Genomic DNA, 18,710 nt, shown 5'->3' on the forward strand with positions numbered 1-18,710 from the left:
TCATACAGTATCTTTAAAAACACTTTTATTACTTTTCAAGTTTATACAGTAATCTGCCAAGTACAAGTGCTTAGACTTCCTTTAATGAATAGATACGTAACTTACATTTAAGGGGGTGGGATACTTCCAAAGTGCTTAGGTAAAAATTCATTTTCTTAAATAGTTTGAACTGTCTCCTCTTAATCTTGTCTAGAATACCTGATCTGAATGATCAGGAATTCCAAGCTAATGAAGTTTTTACTTTATTCCTTACATTGTAAGAGACTGCCTTTTAAAGCACCATTTTCCATTTGGCATTTCACCAAGGCCTATGTCCTTGGAATTAGTTTCTTTATTGCTTTTTGATATCAACAGGTGTTTATCTGAATTAAACTGCATTTAGTTTGATGGCTTCTTGACTCCAAATTGGCACAACTACACCCCACTCTGAATAGTAGACATCAGTATGGTGTGTTGAAAAGTAGTTGACCATCACCTTGAGGCAAATCAGAGAACAACTCTCTCCAAGGTACTAGCTTGCATTTAAAAAACCCAACCATTTGTTCTTGATGTAGAAGTTGCCTGGTCAAGAACGGCAGCTGAGAACTAACTGCACTGCTGAGCATGACGCAGTGCTTAGCATCTCTGAGGTTCCCACTCAATCTCTGAGCATCATCCACCTTGTCTTGTTTTACTAGAAAACATGAAAAATGGTTTGCAGGTTCATATTTTTTCTCAGCTGTTTTTTTTCCAATTGTATATACATGAGACTCAAAATATTGCGTTTTCAGTTAAGTCAATAACCACTTGACCTCGAAGGCAGAATGGGGAGTAGAAGAAGCTGTCAATTTTTAGTGAAGAAGCTTTGTGGGGAGAGATTCAAGACTTGGATTAAACTGGTCAACTGTCTTTGTCAATCTGTTCAAATTACTGGAGTGGGGTGTGATCTTGTTCTCATCTTTAAGTCAGCAGGGTGTAAGTATGCTTTAAGCTTATTACTTATCTCCTTCATGCTATCAGTGAGGTATTGATCTTTCCTCTGGCAAGGGTCCTACACTGGCAAAACTGTTGTGGAACTGTGCAAAAGGCCTGCATGGGATAAAAATCACTCACCACGGAGGCACCAGTATTTCTTGAAAGTTATGGCTTTTGAAGTATTAAAAAATTCAGTAAACAAAGTGAGATTTCAATTCCTCTGCCTGTAACAAACGTTTAAGGAGCACCTGTTATATTCTGACAATATTCTTGATGCTGCAAGCTTTATACTTTTCCTTGACTCCTAAAAAGACTGAATGAAAATTATTTGTGCCAATTTAAGTACATCCAGGTTCTCCTCTAAACATTCCAGGTATGGCATGCATGCTAGCAATCCTGGCTCCCTTGTGGAAATGGCCATATGAAGTTAGCCTTTTGGATTTAAAGAGCTAATAGAGGCTGCTAAATTAAATGAAGGGTCACACCTTCACAAATGGCTCAAACTGTCTCATCAACACACTGTTATTTCCAGTCCCTTTAACACTGAGTTAAGTCTAGGTTTCATCTTCTAAGTATTTTTAAATAGCTATCCTTGGGAATAGTTAGTAAAATTAATTTATCTAGTACCTCAAGTATCCTAAAAAGATTAAATCTATGAAGGAGACTAAGACTTTCAACACCCTGGGTACTGTAGCTGTAACTGCAAACCATGTGTTATCTATGAAATTTATTTACCTTTATATTTATTATTTATTTACCTTTAAATTTATGTATCTTTAAAATAATTAGCTCTGAAAGATCAAAGTGATGGAAACAGAAAAATCATTGTAACTGTTCAGATTCCTATTCTGCTATAAAGAGAAATGAAGCTGTAGGTGGCACCTAGCAAATATTTCAATGGCAAAAAAAAAAAAATCAAAAGTTAGACAGTGATATTCAAAATAACTAAAGCAGCAGCATCTTTTTCTTAAAAAAACCCCCAAACCCCCACACTTTACCACCCTGACTTATAAACTCAAGGCAAGCAGCTTAAAACACTAGCAAGGACCAGTGTGATAAATTCTCCCTCATACCACACGTTATCATTAGTCTCGAACAGGTAAAAGGCAAACAACCAACATAACTCTTTTAATTGCATCTTAAGGCTTTTTTTCCTCTAGGAGTCAAATTTCACTAATTAAAATTATGTTAGCTAAACCCTCCTTTTGAAAGGATCTGCTATATTGATCCTCTGGTCACCTATCCTTATATTACTACATCTTGACTAAAACAAAGGTAATAGAATTAGGGTCTTAGTAATCATAATTGCTTTAACTGGTGACAATAAGGAAGAAGCCTATGGTTAAATATCCCAGAAATTTATTTCATGTTTGCTTGATACATTTTATATAGAAAGGTTGGGACTATTTGCTTTGGATGCCCCTGGTAAATCTCATGGAGGCACTGAACTACAAAGATGGGAGCCAATCTGGAGACATCAGAAATAGAAATCACAAGCCCAATTTTATGACAGTTCTTAAACGTTTGTCTCTAGTGAAATCAGGCCACTCCCTTAAAAAATGCTCAGTGTGTTGGAGCTACTGTGTGAAAACAGCTGACATTTAGGAGGGCATTTCACGTTTTGGTCTGCTGGAACATTTAAATACTTAGAAATAAAAAATATTCAGCTTTGAAGTTTTCAATACTGGAAAACTTTCAAGTCTAGGGTTAACAGCCAGGAAGGCTGCTTTGTGATCCTTAAAGTGGACTCCGTCTCCCACAAAGTTAATCTTCGGCTTTGGCTTCCATTTCTTCCGCATCATCATCTCCATCTACTTCGGCATTTTCTCTCTCAAGCCTCTCCAGCTGCCTTGCAAGTTCCGTCTCATCTGTATCTGTGACCACTTTGGGCTGTGGAAGCAGAGGCAGAATTTCAAAGTGAAGTAGTTAAACAGTACATAAATTAAATTTCAATATTACTAACTGCCTGGTATTTTAACTCTTAAACAGCTCTGCTGTATGTCTTTACTTCTGATTGCTGAAACATCACTAATAAATTCCAGTAGATAAATAATGGAGGAAATTTATGAGGACAAAACAACACAGGAAAAAGAAATGTATTAAAATTTAGCAGAGTTGTGATCCTAAATGTATCTCATGTTTTAAAAGACAGCGATTAGATATTTTAGAATGCAAGTCATTTAGATGATTTGAATTTCTTCAAACCTTTAAGAACAAAGCAAAAGACTCCAATATTGATCTCACCTCCATTTGAACATTGAAGACACCCCTCTTTTCCTCAATCTTTTCTTTTATAACAGCCATAGCTTGATTAAGGACAGAGAGGCCTTCTGTTCTCTCCAGGGTGGTTGTGGTCATTACATACCGAGGAGGAGCTATTAGATTAATCTAAGAAGACAAAAGTTCAATTATGAATGTACCTGTAGAACACACAACAAGTAGGGTATTTGAGAACTGTTTTGCTAATCTGCTGCCTTAACTATAAATCACCCCAAAACTTAACTCCCAATTCAGTCGGTCAGCAATGTGGGGTGGTTTGTTAATGTAGCAAAAGCTCACTGATGCTGTGATCTAATTTAGTAGTATAAACAGTCCACTGCAATACTGAATATGAATAATTATGACTCCGGGGTCTCTGGCAGCTAGACTAACTAGCCACCATCAGCATAATGGATAATTTGTCTCTACCAAACAGAAATTCTTATTTGGTTCTAAACTAAACTGACAGAAGAAATTCTAAGAGATTCTGAGTAACAATCATCCAGTTGATTCTATGGGCATTATGGGCACTGTAAGGGAGGTTTAGCATAGCTGTCCCCTGGCACTAAGGACCAACAGGAATCTGCATCCATTGTGACAGGAGCAGTAGATAACAAAAAGCCTGCACTGAATTGTAAACATCCCCTAGAAATATCATCAAGAACCACTTTTCATAACACTTGTTATAAAACATGATCATTAAAAAAATTCTGATTTGGTTTGGTTTAGGTGGATTATTTCAGCAGGGAGGGAGAAAACTGACTACTCACCTTGATGGGCATGGTTTCTGTTGAACAATTCAAACCTGCTCTCAGGGCTTCTTTTACGGCATCAATGCCTTCATAACCATAACAAGCCACTTCAATATCTAAAATTACAGAAATTCAAAAACTTATACCAAAAAATGCAAAAACATTTAAAGGTTTAAAAGAAATCAGAGATGTGGCATATACACTAGTATTCAAATACTTATGAAGGCTTTCATCATCCTTTCAATTAGAAATCAATCCCAGTTATTAGCTTTGTAATTAAAATATCTGAATACACAGTGAAATTATATCTTCTCATCCACATCAAGCCCCTGAATGATGAATGTATAAAAGACAGAGAAACTTAACGAATTCTGGTTATGTCTGGGTTAAAATCATGATTCCAACCCCTCTCTGCTTCAGTTTCTTATTTGTTAAATGGAAATAAAGAGGGGTGTGATGAAGACTAAATGAAATAATAACCACAAATTGTTTAGAGCAGTTTAAAAATTGCATACCCTTGACCCAGCAATTTTAAGAATTTGCCTTACAGAACACTTGTATAAATGGTAAATGTATATTTATAAGGGTGTTAACTTGCAGTGTTTTTTTGAATACAGCTGACCCTTGAACACCACAGGCCTGAACTTCATGGTCTGCTTACACATGAATTTTTTTCAGTAAACACTGCAACACCACGAACCACGGAATTTGAACCCTTGGATGCGGAACCACGGATACAGAGGGCTGACTAAGTTACACATGGATTTCTGACTGTGCGAGGGTGGGTAACCCTAACCCTTCTGTGGTGTTCAAGGGTCAACTGTAGTAGAAAGACTGGCACAACCTAAACACTCATCAAGAGGAGACTGGTTGATGTCAAGATTTACCATTCTATGGATATTACCTAGCCATTCAAAATGAGAAACATCCCCATTTTCCATAGGGAAGGGCAGCCATGAAACACCAAGTGGAAAAACTAGTTGAAGATTTTGCATAGTAGGACCCCATCCTTACAAAAACATAAATTCATTTACTTGTGCCAATTTTTATGCATGTTATGATGATTCAGTAGAAGCAAAAATAATTTATTTTTCTTGTTATGAAAAGGAAACATTTAGAAAAAGTTAGATATTCATGTAGCAACATGTTCTTTGGTGAGGCTCATTTTTTAACAGCTTTTTTGTTACTGCAAAATATTTTAAACATTATTTAAAAAATCACTTACCTGCTCGAATTTTGACAGCCTGTGGGGTCAAACGCCTATTAATATTGTTAATGAGTACTTCCCGTTCATCTTCATTCAAATCTAAACTATCCAAAATAGATGGGTCTCTGATAAAAAAACAAAACACACACCCCAAAAGGTAAACGTTACTTTACTGATAATTATGATACCAAACACAACACCACAGAATAATGTTTAAGAGCACAGGCTTTAGTGTCAGAATCTTAGCTTCACACTTAAATAACTGTGTTTTGGGGCCTTTCCAGATCTTATTTCTCAAATTTGTAAAATGATAAAATTGTATGTCACTGGACTGTAATATTAAACGAGATAATGCAAGTAAAGCACTTAGGCCAGTCTGACAAACAGAAAACACCCAACTGATTATTAAAAGAAAAATTTTAGAGATTTGGCTAAAGCAAGCAATTTAAAACGTCTCCTAAAATAGGCATAGCTCAAAGTTATTTCGAGTTCAATTCCAGACCATCACAATAAAGCATCCACCACAGCAAAGCGAGTCACGTGCTTGGTCTCCCAGTGCATAGAAAAGTTATGTTTTGCCAAACTGTAGTCTATTAAGTGTGCAATAGCATTATGTCTAAATAAGCAGTGTATATACCTTAATTAAAAAATATTTTATTACTAAAAAAGTCTAACCGTCATCTGAGTCTTCAGCCAGTGGTAATCTTTTTTCAACAGTAACACCAGAAGTCACTGATTACAGATCACCATAAAATAATAAAATGAAAAAGTCTGAAATATTGCGAGAATTACCCAAGTGTGACACAGTGAAATGAAGTGAGCAAATGCTGTAGGAAAATTGGCACCAATACACTTGCTTGATGCAGGGGTGCCACAAACTTTCAATTTGTAAAAAATACAGTATCTGCAAAGCACAATAAAACGAAGTATGCCTATACATCTAACATCCCACTATAATTAAGTATTTCTATATAATTAGCAGTCCCTCCTTCAAAGAGCTTGAAAAGAACAAAAACATGGAAAAAAATTAAAAAAAAAAATATTGTTTTTAACGTGTATCCCTGGGGTGAGGAGACAAAGGTTTATTTCCAGTTGGTGAGGACAATAAGGGCTTCATGGATGAAGTGGCATTTCATCTGACCCTCCTAAGTGCTACAAGACAGGAACCAAGGTCTTAGTCAATGGTATGTTTGCTGAGTGGATGAACAAATGGAAAACATAAAATAATGACTAAAAGAATGGTAGGATTTTAACAAAAAAGGGAATAGGTTGGGAGGAACAAAATATTGTTTCCAACTATCTCAGAAATCGTACTTAATTTAAAAAAAATGAAGCACATGTGGTATAGAATTATCCTGAGTTAAATCTGGACAGTTGCAACATGGCTGATGAAGCAAGAAAAGAACGTTAAGGGTGATGAGTGAATGTTAATTTGCTAAGATGAATGTTAATTTGTTAAGAATGCTAATACTGAGTGGTAATGGAGGGGGTGCTGGAGTGGGAAGCTGGGGCCAATGATGACAGCAGACCAAGGTAAGAAATGTACTGACTGAGGAGTATAGGACTGATGTCAGGGAGGACAGAAACATAAAGCAGTGCTTGATGGTAAACAGCATAAACTCTGAATGGAAACAGAGTGCCTGAGTTTGAATCCTGGCTCTACCATTTGCTAGCTGTGTGTACTTGGACAATTTAACTTCTGCCTCAGTACCCTCATCTGTAAGACAGGGATAGTAACAGCACTTACACCAAGGTTGTTGTGAGAATTATGTAAATGTTAGCTGTTATTCTTCTCACCTTTCCCACAATGCGGAATGAAAAAAAAAAAAGTCCCATAGGGGGAAGGGGGAAACTGGAAGGAATTTGGAGCCCCAGATGAGTGGGCTTGCTGGAGGCTCTAACAGTTCTAAGTCCAACTTGGCCACTCTGCGGGCTGAGGACACCAATATCCCCTGGCAGCACAAGGGCTGGGAAAGTAACAGTGAAGTGGTGAGGCCGCTTGTGGAGTATTAACATTTAGGAAGAGGTGGGAAGTGCAGAATTAGAGACAGCAGGTACAGAGAAATTAAGAAGTCTGGGATGTTAAAAGGAGAGGACACAGTGCTTGCTATAGGAGAAAGTAAAGGTAAGGCTGAAAAATTTCTTTTTCAGTATAAATGAGAGAAATCAGAGCACATCTTTATGCTGATGGAGCAAAACAATAAAGAGAAAGGCTGAAGACCCAAGAGAGGAAATAACGAATGGAGAAATCCCTGAGGAATAGCTGGGCACAGGTGGTAAGGTTAGTTTGAGAGGAGGAAGGAAAAGAATTCCAGTGTGACAGGAGCTCAGGAGGTAATGTCAGGTGGGATGGAGACAGTGGAAGGAAGTAGAGGCAATCCTGCACAGTGGTTTCTATTTTCTTTATAAAATAGGCAGTGAGTGCATCAGGTTAGAGTGAGGGGAGAGGGGTAGAGTGGGTATCTGAGGAAGAGCGTGGAGCTCCAGAACAGCCAATCTAAGAATGGGAGGAAGAAGTGACCAGGACCAAGGAGAATGTGGGACGGCAATTAAGGCCCAGCTGAGGTTGGAGACCATGAGTATGCAATGGCACCAACCTGCAAGACTGTGGTTTTTCCTAGCAGCACCCAGCAGTCTACAAGTGCAGAGAAGGCAGGAACATCGATCCAAGGCTGGATGTAACAGAAGGAAAAACAAGGCAAAAGCTCATGATACTGGCAAGAAAGTTGTTGAAATGATGGACCATGCTGTGTTCATGCTGAGTAAGAAAGAGAAGAAAGGATGAAGACAGGGAGAAAAAAAAAAGGTTTGGAATCAGAGCTTGATGTAAGAACTAAGACAACATAGATTAGGGCTAACTATGTGGGAGCTGGAAGGACAGGAGGCTGTGGTGAAAGAACAGAATGTGTGAATAAAGTTTTGGAGGCAGAGGAAATCCTGGTGATAGTAAGACCCAGGGTGAGGCCTTATGGAAGACTGGCTAACGTGGTGTGAGCTGAAGGTCTAAAGAATTGAAGTAAAAAGAACAAGAGGTTACAGTTTTAAACAAAGCATCTATGTTGGCCCTGAAGTCACCTAGGACAATAGCAAAAGTAGGGGAGGAAAACGTGTAAGGCAGTAGTGTGAGAGGAAACCATACGGTCCATAGGCTACTTAAGTATGGGACCCCAGATTATACAGGCTCACTGCACAGGACTGGCCCGAATCATGAGCCTTTTATGCTGAAATATTTTAATCTCAATTTGGCAAAGACTTAACACATAGATGTTGTGCTATCAAATGTCAGGCTCTCAACCTATGTGCTAGACCCAGCAGCGGTATGAAGGGAGAAGCAGAGCTAAGAAGGTGTTCTTACGAGACTGCATGCTTAAATGCATCATAGGCACCATATCCGGGTCTCTTGTACTTGTCATCAAAGACCCAGGCAGTCCTCTGGAACAGGCTTTCCAGCTGCTCGTCCTTGGTGTATTCTAACACCTCAGCAACATGACGCAGAATGCTGTAAACCTAGAAACAAAATGAAGAGCTAAACAATTCAAATGTAAGAGATCAATTTAAAAAAAACATTTGTACATTTTAGTACACAGCACATAAAAACAAACCTTTAGTTACTCTGACTACAATAATTCTTAACAACAAAAGACTGCCATACAACAAATTCTTCCTCCATAGAGAAATGTTTGCTTTTCCATAACACTTAACTCAAGTTGGTATAACAAGAAGAAATAGAACAGCACTTACAACCTAAGACCCAGATCAAGTCAATGCTAGGACAAACCCCTCTGAATGTGTTTCCTCACCCGGAAAAGGGAAACACTAGTATTTCCCCTTTGTGCTGTAGAGAGCTCTTATGTACATCAAATGTATACAACTGCACACCAGGAAAACATAAACGGATAAAATTTGTACATTACACAAATTTAAAGCTATTATTATTGCTATTCCATATGAAAGCATGGGACCAGGATGGAGATTTTAGTATTTCTTTTGTTCTGTTATCCCAATAAGATCTACTAACATACTCAGTTTACAATATCCTAGGGTAACAAAAACAAAATGCAAGTTTCTTAGAGCAATGCTTCTCAAATCTGAATTCTCAAACTTGGTGGGACTTGAGATCCTGCATTTCTAACAAGCAGTCAGGTGATGCCAAAGCTGTTGGTTGGTTCAGAGACCATATTCTAAGTGCCAAGGTCTTAAGAGTTTATCAAGAAGGAATTTTACTGATAGTGTTTTCAAATGTGCAAACTACACTGCAGTAACAGTAAACATATCAGTAAAACAAAGAGAAAGATTGAGGTGATGGTCTGATGGCTTTTAGATTTTTATTCTCTTTTATTGGTGTTAAGCAAGATTTTAAAAATCTCTTCATTTAAACACTGTTTTCTTGGCATTTTATCCTGAGGACAGAAACACACATGGCAGAAAAGAACAAAATACACAAGAGAAGGATGGAGAAAACAAATGATAGAAACTGCTGTTAACAACTGAGGATTTAGGGAGTAAAGGAAAATCTAAATAGGATCAGAGAATAGAAAAAATACAGAAAGATGAAGAGTGAAGAAATGACTGTTTTTGCTTTACTAGTGCTTACTGTGGATAAGAAGGAAATTACAGCAAAAGTATTAAGAAAAGGAAAAAAGAATTAACTAACAAACTAGGGTGGGTTGGGAGGAGAACCATACTAAGTAATAGGCCCTTGCCTTGCTTTCTTGGATTCACAGACATTTTATAAACCCTTGGCTCATTCTTAACATACAATAGCTGGTTGTCTCTGTGACCCTTATTCCCAAAACAGGGTTGAAAGTCAAAAACTACATGTTATGATAATCCAAGTCAGCTGAAATCACCCACATTTTAACCTACAATAGCTTAGAAAACGCTGATGTCTAGAACTGATCTGAGAATATCACACATCAAGCCAAGCTTTAAGGTAGTAACACCATGAGATAAAAACAGTGAAGTCACACTCTCTTGAAATTAAATCTTCAAATTATTTTTCTGTGTAACGTAGAACTGGAATTGGAAATATAGTTACAGAAAATATAGGTTCTGTTTCTGCCAGGAACACACTGTGCAGATTATTTATTAAACATGTCAAATAGTGGACTAATTTGACTAAAAAATCAACTTACAGTTTTGGATTTGGTGAATTTGTCTTCACATTTGATTGCTTCCTCTGGAGAAACTCTTCTTTTTGACAAATCAATATACCCTATATAAGAAAATTTTGAAAAAATTACCTGTCCAGGTGCCAATGAACCACAGTGACAGATTTTCACAACCAGACTGTAGAGCTGGCATACCTACCCTTATTTCCCACTAAGATTATATTCACAAAATATTGCATAGGAAGTACAAGATGAGAGATTTTTGTTTTCAGAAATGCATTTTAAGCATGTAATGTATATTCCCTACTACCTTGGTAGAGGGAACTACTAATAATTTTCAATTACCCAAATGAAAGCTGAAGTCAAAAGATTCTGTATTTATCTGGCGTTCATTCATAATGGGTCAACTGTATTTATTATATTTTCTGTATTCTTAAAGCTCTGGCATTGCTGGCCTGCCTGGCCTCAGTGGCCCTACTCCTAGCACTAGCCAATCCTCAGGGATAGCAAAGGGCTCCCCTGGAGCAACCTTTCACATAACTATCAACCAACCCAGGGCCCACACCCCTAATCATTTCATTGAAGATTCACATTAAGCCAATATTCCCCCTGCCCTGAACCAACACAGGGCCAGCTACCAGACAACTCAGGACAGCCTTGATGCACCAAGGCCTGCCAAGACCATTCAAATGAGCCAGCCCTAAACTCTTTTCCCTGACCTGCCTTGTCTTTCCCATGGAAACCTCAATAAAGGCTCTGGCGTAGGCTTTCCTCTTGCTCCTCCTGCCTCCTGATCAAAACTGGCGCTTCCTCATGTGGCTCTGTGTGGCAGGCTGTGTCCCCATCTCTTGGGAAACTTAAGTAATAAGAATCTTCTTTCCATGGCTTTAGTCTCTGCATGTCACTAGTCACCTCCATAAATTAAAGTTCCGTGGGTACAAAAATGAGATAAGCAGTCAAATGTATTTTAAAGAATTAAGAGGAAGAAAATGGTCTTTTACATTTACCCATATAGTCTCCATTTCAGGAATCATGTCTCTTCAGCCTGAATAACTCCCTTTACTATTTATTGTAATGCAGGTGTATCTGGTAATAAATCCTCTTAGTTTCTATTTACCTGAAAATACCGTCATCTGATCTTCATTGTATAATAATACTTTCTTTAGATACAGAATTTTGGTCTGAGTTTTCTTTCAGTGTTTTAAAGACATCATTCAATGCTCTGACTTTCATTACATCCAATAAGAATGCCATAGTAATTTGCATTACTGTCCCCTGTAAATAATGTCATTTTCCTCTGGCTATTTTGAAGATTTTCTCTTTATCTCTGTTTTCTGTTTTTCAACAGTTTGGTGTGCCTAGACGTGGTCTTAGTATTTATCCTGCTTCAGGTTTACTGAACTTTTCTAACTTGTAAACATTTTATCCCCTCAGCAAATATGGGAAACTTCTGGCCATGACTTCTTCAAATATATTTTCTGTTCTTTCTCTTCTTTTGGAATAGAGCTTTTGATCATTGACAGGTTGGTCTTTTTTTTTTTCTCAGTTCTTCAGATCAGCTCTTTTTAAATAAATTATCTTCAAATTTCAAGGAGCTTTCTGTCATCTTTTATCTGCTATTAGTCCATCCACAGAATTTTTTAGATATAGAATTTATTTTTAGTTCTTTATGAGATTTTCTAATTTCTCTATTGAGATTTCATCTTGTTCATTTATTATAAGCATATTTCCCTAACATCCTTGAGCAGTTATAACTTTTGCTTTAAAATTCTCCTCTGCGTAACTCCAACATTAAACCCTAATGTTTCCACTCATTACCTTTTCTGTATGGGTAATATTTTCCTATTTCTTCAAATACTTACCAATTTTCAATTGTATCCTGGACATTATGAAAGATATGGGGCACAGACTCTGAATTCCTTCAGGTTCCTCTCACGAATACTGAATTTTTGTTTTAGAAGGCAGTTAACTTGTCTGAATTCAAAACCACAAAGCTCTGTTTCCCCAGGTAGAAAGCAAGTGAAATCTGTTTAGATTTTTACCCTGTTGGCTTGCTTGCAGTCTACCCTGTGTATTAGTAGTTTCAGAGGTCAGCTAAAGAGTTCAGCAGAATTTATATATAAATTAAGGACTCCCTGTGTCTCTCCTTTCTCTAATCCCCATCACCACTTTCTAACTGCTGTGGTTGTCCAGAACTCTCGTCTCTGGCTATCAAGCCAGTAAGACTGTAGGTTTCCACTAGAATATCTGCTGTCCTGCTTGGAAGCTATCCATAGCATGCACTCAGAGAAAAAGCTGTAAAACTTATCCAGTGTAGTTCTTCTTCCAAGTGTTGACTTGCCTTCAGTTCTGGTCCGCTTTTGGTTGCTCCCATTGTCTTTGGGTACTTTTTACCACCCATACAGATACTTGTTTAGGGTTTAAAGCAGTTATGTTGAATGGCTTGTCCAATAGGACTTAATTTTCTAGTATCAGAAACGAATCCCCTCTATAGGATCTTATGCACTTTTTCTTATCTTACTCTGGAGATATTTTCATATCAGAATATTTAGATCCCATTCTGTATAAAATTGCCTCGCATAGATATGTCATGATTTATTTAACCACGATGCTGACTGTTGCTTCGTTTTTTATTAATACTGTACAATGTTGCAATGAAAACAAATTTTTACATGTATCTACTATACTTATACAAGTATCATGTTTCCTGACTGCAGTTGAAAATGTATTTGATTCTTTCTTGTGTATATATTTTAGATAACAGGAAAGCAATCTATGATAAGACATCATTTGAAGTCCTACCAGGGCAGTGATATGAAGACTTACACAGTGATACGAAGTTTACACAAGAATAATTTCAGTCTTCATGTAGTTTGATACTTAGGGGCATGGAGGGGGAGTGGACACCTACAAGTAAATCATATCAGAGCATTTAGATTAAGCAATGTGCTAAGTGTCAGTCACCACCTAAGGGATAATATAAGCTATCTCTGAAGTTTATTGTCTAAGATTTTAATAATCAGAAAAAAAGTTACGTATAAAATTAATCATTTGCAGAATTATCAATTAACTCTATGGCTGAGGAAATTCAGAAAGACAAATTCAATCAGGATGACTGGTCTTTTAAGCATGTTGGTAACTACCTGACTGAAACAAACACCTAACCAATTATAGTGAGATGACGGAAATCAATTATATTAACTACGTTAAGCCAGTTGAAGACAGAATCTACTTAATGATGTTGTACACTATGTTTAGGAAAAAAATGTGTTCATGAAGGTGAAGATTTACTTGGGGCCCAAAAAAGGGTACCCAGTGAGTAAATAAATGAATCCCTATTCAGCACTGCCTGAAAGATGCCACAGGATCCGGAGGTCACAAATATTCTGATTACCAGAGAGACATATAATCTGGGTTTTGTTTGCGTGTTTACAGTATATTGCTTTTTTCAAGACATACAATATTCCTAAAATCCACTTATCTCTGTCCTATTTCCACCGTTCATCCAATAATCAGACTACTAATTTAGCTCTAAATCAGTAAAAAGACATGACAAATATGAATGAGCTAGTACTCTGATTTGCTTACTTGTCTCTTCAAGTTTGGTAAGTTTGATACTGAGTCAATTATCAAGAGCCTGATAACCACTGGAAATAAAATTAAAGTTACTTGACCCACAAAAACTAGTCCTGGGATATATTTATTAAACCACTAATAACTTAAAAGGTCTTACTTAGATGGTTAATTGGCATCCTTCTCTAACAACTTTCTATGTAAAAGAGTTTAAGTATAAAAGGAGGTGTTTTATTTTTAACTGCAGTAGGCAATTTACAAAAAATATATTTTAAAATAAGTCACTTTAAATCTGAAAAATTTCAGATATCAATTATTAAATATACATTATTAAAATATATATGATTTTAAATCTTTTTTTCACTTACCTTTTTCTTTGTCCACTCTAATGACAACCACACATTCATTCCTGCCAATCCGGATGAGTTTGTTTATAGAACGAATACGCCTTCTGGACAACTCACTCAGAAGAATCATGCCTTCGATGTTGTTGTATTCCAGCAAGCTGACATAAGCCCCCATTTCAGCAATAGACCTTACGTTCACCATCACTACATCTTCCACCTCAGGAAATTTGTGCTGATAAAATCTACAACTTAGACCCGGCATTCTGCAATTGAAACAAAAAAATCAAGTAAGTGTTGAGTTAAGGGCAATATAAAAAAAGTAAATTTTCCACATCTCACCACTTGAAGAAGTTACTAGTCTTCTCACCTCTTTAAACTTCTTAAATGAAAACAGATGAATGTGTAGGAATCAAACTTTAATTTTTATTTTGCTCCACATTTTGTAAGGCTTGGGTGAGTCTCTACCTTCTAGTTTCAGAGGAATCATAAAAAATAGTGACCATCTATAAAGTAATCTGAGACTGAAGGATTAAAGACTAAGATACTATTTTAATACTTTAAGAAATTACTAATGATAGGAAGCATCACTATTATAAATCTATCAGTAAAACTAAAGCTACTCTTTCCCCAAGTCAGCTACGACTTGATATGCTACCATCCACGATATAAGAAGACTTTCAACAACTCAAACCCTAACCCTAAGCATAATCAAATGATACACTCCATTGTTTACTACAGCCAAAACTACAGTATCACATGTAAAGATAAAAAAATTAATCACAAAAGGTATTAAATTTAACTAAAATATATCCTCCTCGCTAAATTTTTTCCTATTAAAACAAACTTGAATTTAATTCAGTTACCATAATTTCTAGCTCCTACTTTTCCCATTACTCCAAATATTTTTCTCTTTCATTGAATAGGTATACACAAATCTTGAGAACAGCTTTATAGATCTCCATTAATATACAGCTCAAGTTTCTCTTAACCTCCACATATTAAATACTTAAATTACTTAAAACTATTCCCTTTGATCCACCCAACCTACTTTCAGCACCACTCCTTTTATGATCCACAAGCCCAAAATCATACCATGAGTAGAAACAGATTTTTAAAAGGAAGCTCTCAACGTAATCATAGCTGATGACTTTCATGTTTTTTAAACAACTGATTTACTGTCAAAGCTCAGAAGATAAGCAGTAAGACCTAGAGTCCAATGAAAAATTTGTGAAAATTCATTTACTTATTTTTTTCTTACTAATTGGGAAATACAGCTGCCATTACTAATCTTAAAGATGGAACATCCACATCCAGCTCATACAGCAGCAGAGTTCTGTTACAGGGCAGTCTGAGAACGGCTAACTGCACCCGCATGTATCTTCCCAGTGGCTTACCCATTGATTTATACACTTTCTCATTACCTACAAGGTCCTATAATCTGGTCACTGCCTATTTCCCAGAGGTACCACTTTCCCCCTAAATTCCCCATTTTATAGATGAAGAACATGAAGCATGGATTAGGCATCTTGTTCTGTTACTTGCTAACAAGTGATAAGAGCCAGAATTTGAACTTCTTAAACCAAAAGCACTATCAGTATTCACATTCAGTGCTGGAGCATAAAACCACAGATTATTGTAAACTTTGAGCATTAATTTACCCTATTTAACAAAAAAATAAAGCAGCATATTAGTAATAGTGGCAGAGACATATTTCTCTTGAAGCTTGACAAAACAGGGATTTAGCAAGTAAAGGGAAGCAGACATTCAATGGCCAGAATTACCCACTATAAAACAGCTGAGTTAGTTGTTTCATTTTGTAAACAGAGCTTTTTTCCCCTCTCCCTGGACAACTGTCAAATATATGTATGGAAAGTACTAACATTTGAGGGCTAAAAAACTTTCAAACTGAGTATCAAAATAAATGCCATGGTAATGTGTGAAACAGTTTTAAGAGATTTAACAGGTGTTAACCACTTTTACTTACCAAGTTTCTTCAAATAGTAAAGCTGATAAATTTGGGGAAGCAAGACTTAACTTGATTGTTAAAGAACATAGGCAATACTATAAAAGAATCTTGAAGAGAGATATGAAAGCTACTGTTTTGAGAGATACAAGTCTCTCTGCAATATATAGTGCAAATAAGAGAATACTGCTGATGTATGCTATTCACAGTAAAAGAAAGTAGCTAGTAAGCACAAAAAGAATCTATTTCACAAAGAACCTGCATACTGGTAGTGAGATTTTGAACCAATCTCCTTATTTATGCTAGTAATGACACTAATTAAAAAAAAAAAAAAACAGGAAAACAGGAGTCCCACATTAGATATCTATCAGCCCTTCATATAATTTTCAAAGCACCATGACTTCTTCTGTATGGCCCTCAAGAAGTCCTCAAGTAGCACAGTGAGCTTTGGGAATAGCTCTGGACACGGGTTCCAGACTTTGCTCTCCTACTTACTAGCCGTGGCTGCTTGGGAAATGAATTCCCATTAACCGTAGTTTTTAGTCTCTGCTTCAGTTTTGTGGAGGGTATCAAATGCGATAAAATACATGTGAAAAAATCTGGAAAGTGTAATGTGCTATACAAATACAAAATGCTAAAAGTCACGAGGTGTCATTTCCATTTTGTAATTTAATTCATTAAATTTAACAATTATTTCTGCGGCGTCTACTATTAAAATAAAGTATTAAATGATGTCCTCAAGGACAAAAGCTTAATAAGTGTAACAGAAGCTAAATTCAGGTCGTCTGACATTAAATCCAGAGTTTCTTAACCCACAGAACCTCAACATGCCAGAGTACTACAACACAACATCTGTTCTTCCGTAGAGAATACCCATCTTTTAAAAAAATCAACTGAGCTCCAAGGTAATTTCAAATACCCTGCATTGTCAGTAATTCTGCCTGCTCAAATTCTGGTAACGGATACAGGAAGTCCACATTCCTTTCCAAAATAAAGTATGATGTGATAGAGACAATTCCTGTGATAATTCTAATCCGCCTCTGACACTGTTACGCTCTCTGAATGCTAGTTTCTTATATAGAAGTGCTACATGGAAAAAAAAATTAAGTGCTACATGAATAAAGGTTTTAAATTACTTCACTGTAGTTGAAATAGGAAACAACAATCTCTACAAACATTACTGTGCGTCTTTTGAAGATCCTTGGAGAATCAGTAACTGTTATTTGGCATTAGATGAACTGAGAATAGGACGTAAAGCAACATGTAAGTAATTCTCAAACTGCTGACAGAGTTAACAAGATTTTTTCCTTGAATAACAACTTCAACAGGGAGAAAAACCAAGACTTCTTTGCTACACCTTTTTCTCCAAGAAACAATGTTTCTTATTTAATGAAAATTAAAATAGCCTAAGTTGGGGGGGTAATAAAAGACACCTAAAATTCCCTTATCTCATGTGCTTTAGTTAAGCTTAACTGTAAGATCACAGCGTGTAATTCTACTCGTCTATTCTCATCGGTGCCGAAACACTGCAAATCGATACTAAGAATAGCCTCTTCAACAGTATCTTTCAGTTTCAACGTAAGGAGCGACTCTTCTACAGAAACGCACAACTCGAGCGATAAGGTGACAGGAGCTTCAATTTTTAAAAGTTAATTAATCAGACGAACAAACTATTCTTGGATCCTTTCAAACCCAGCTCCTGTCAATAGCGTGGCCCATCCTACGGGTTCCTTGAAGTACCCGGTCTGGATTTCACCTAGAGGTAGTATTTGCTGGGGCGGAAGGAAAAAAAATAGGGTGGAATTCTCAGACCCGGAGAGAGCAAAGTGCTCGGCGTCCCAGGGCGGGGGTGTCACTGCGTCCTCCCGAGGCCGCCCCACTCCAGGCACCCCCACTTTAAGCATACCGAAGAGGCTGTACAGTCACCTATCCCACTTCCCGTCACGAGACTCTTTCGTACCCTGACACCTGTACAACCCAGGAAGACCGACGCGGAGCCGGCGGGCGGTGGCCATCGTGTCGAGACACTTCCCGCGCAGGGATGGGAAAGGGAGGGGGTGGTAGCCTGGGGCCTACGCTCTTTCGACAACCCATGTCACTGGACACAGCCGAAGTCAAACCTTGGAAAAACCGATCTGAGGGACTAGTTACCTGAGGTATGTGTGTGAATCCCGCACTGGGGTCCCGCGCCGCGCTTGTCAATCGGAGAAATCAGACGCCAACGACCCGCAACAGCCGCCGATCTTCCTCAGCGTGCGCTTCGCGCAACCCCACCGCGCATGCGGAACCACCTCGCAACACGCAAGCGCCGACAGGAGAGCGCCCCTCTTCGTCACTGACCATAGAGTCCAGGTCCTCCGACAACAAGGAAGAGTGTGGACCTTGGGAGTACCGGAAAAGTACGTTTTCTCGCTATCTTTAGTTTTCGCCAAATAACCTTCAGGACGCAGGGAAGAGGTAGGACTCTGGTTCCTTGTTCCTGAAAAATAAATCTTTTCTGAAAGCTTCAGTCAACCGTGAGGTGGCGCTGTGACCAAAGATGAC

The 18,710-nt window shown here is 37.5% G+C and overlaps 1 protein-coding gene across 1 annotated transcript; it reads right to left on the reverse strand.

Annotated features, from left to right (window-relative positions):
• Positions 1 to 10: 10 nt before the first annotated feature.
• Positions 11 to 18,620, reverse strand: EIF2S1 (eukaryotic translation initiation factor 2 subunit alpha). The gene is made up of 8 exons (XM_010962285.3): positions 18,318 to 18,620; positions 14,225 to 14,466; positions 10,308 to 10,387; positions 8,528 to 8,679; positions 5,191 to 5,297; positions 3,984 to 4,081; positions 3,199 to 3,342; positions 11 to 2,844 (listed from the first exon to the last, which is right to left on the reverse strand). The coding sequence occupies exons 2-8, from the start codon at positions 14,463 to 14,465 to the stop codon at positions 2,719 to 2,721; spliced, it is 948 nt and encodes a 315-aa protein (XP_010960587.1). The 5' UTR covers position 14,466; positions 18,318 to 18,620; the 3' UTR covers positions 11 to 2,718.
• Positions 18,621 to 18,710: the final 90 nt, after the last annotated feature.

This window comes from Camelus bactrianus, chromosome 6 (genome assembly GCF_048773025.1).
Source record: "Camelus bactrianus isolate YW-2024 breed Bactrian camel chromosome 6, ASM4877302v1, whole genome shotgun sequence".
Taxonomy (NCBI): Eukaryota; Metazoa; Chordata; class Mammalia; order Artiodactyla; family Camelidae; genus Camelus; species Camelus bactrianus.

Coding starts and splice junctions, on each gene's coding strand:
- EIF2S1 (XM_010962285.3), bottom strand. CDS start 14,465: ATGCCGGGTCTAAGTTGTAGATTTTATCAGCACAAATTTCCTGAGGTG. Junction 5,298..8,527: donor GCATTTAAGCATGCAGTCTC/GTAAGAACACCT, acceptor TTTTTTTATCAG/AGACCCATCTATTTTGGATA. Junction 3,343..3,983: donor CAGAAACCATGCCCATCAAG/GTGAGTAGTCAG, acceptor TTGTCTTCTTAG/ATTAATCTAATAGCTCCTCC.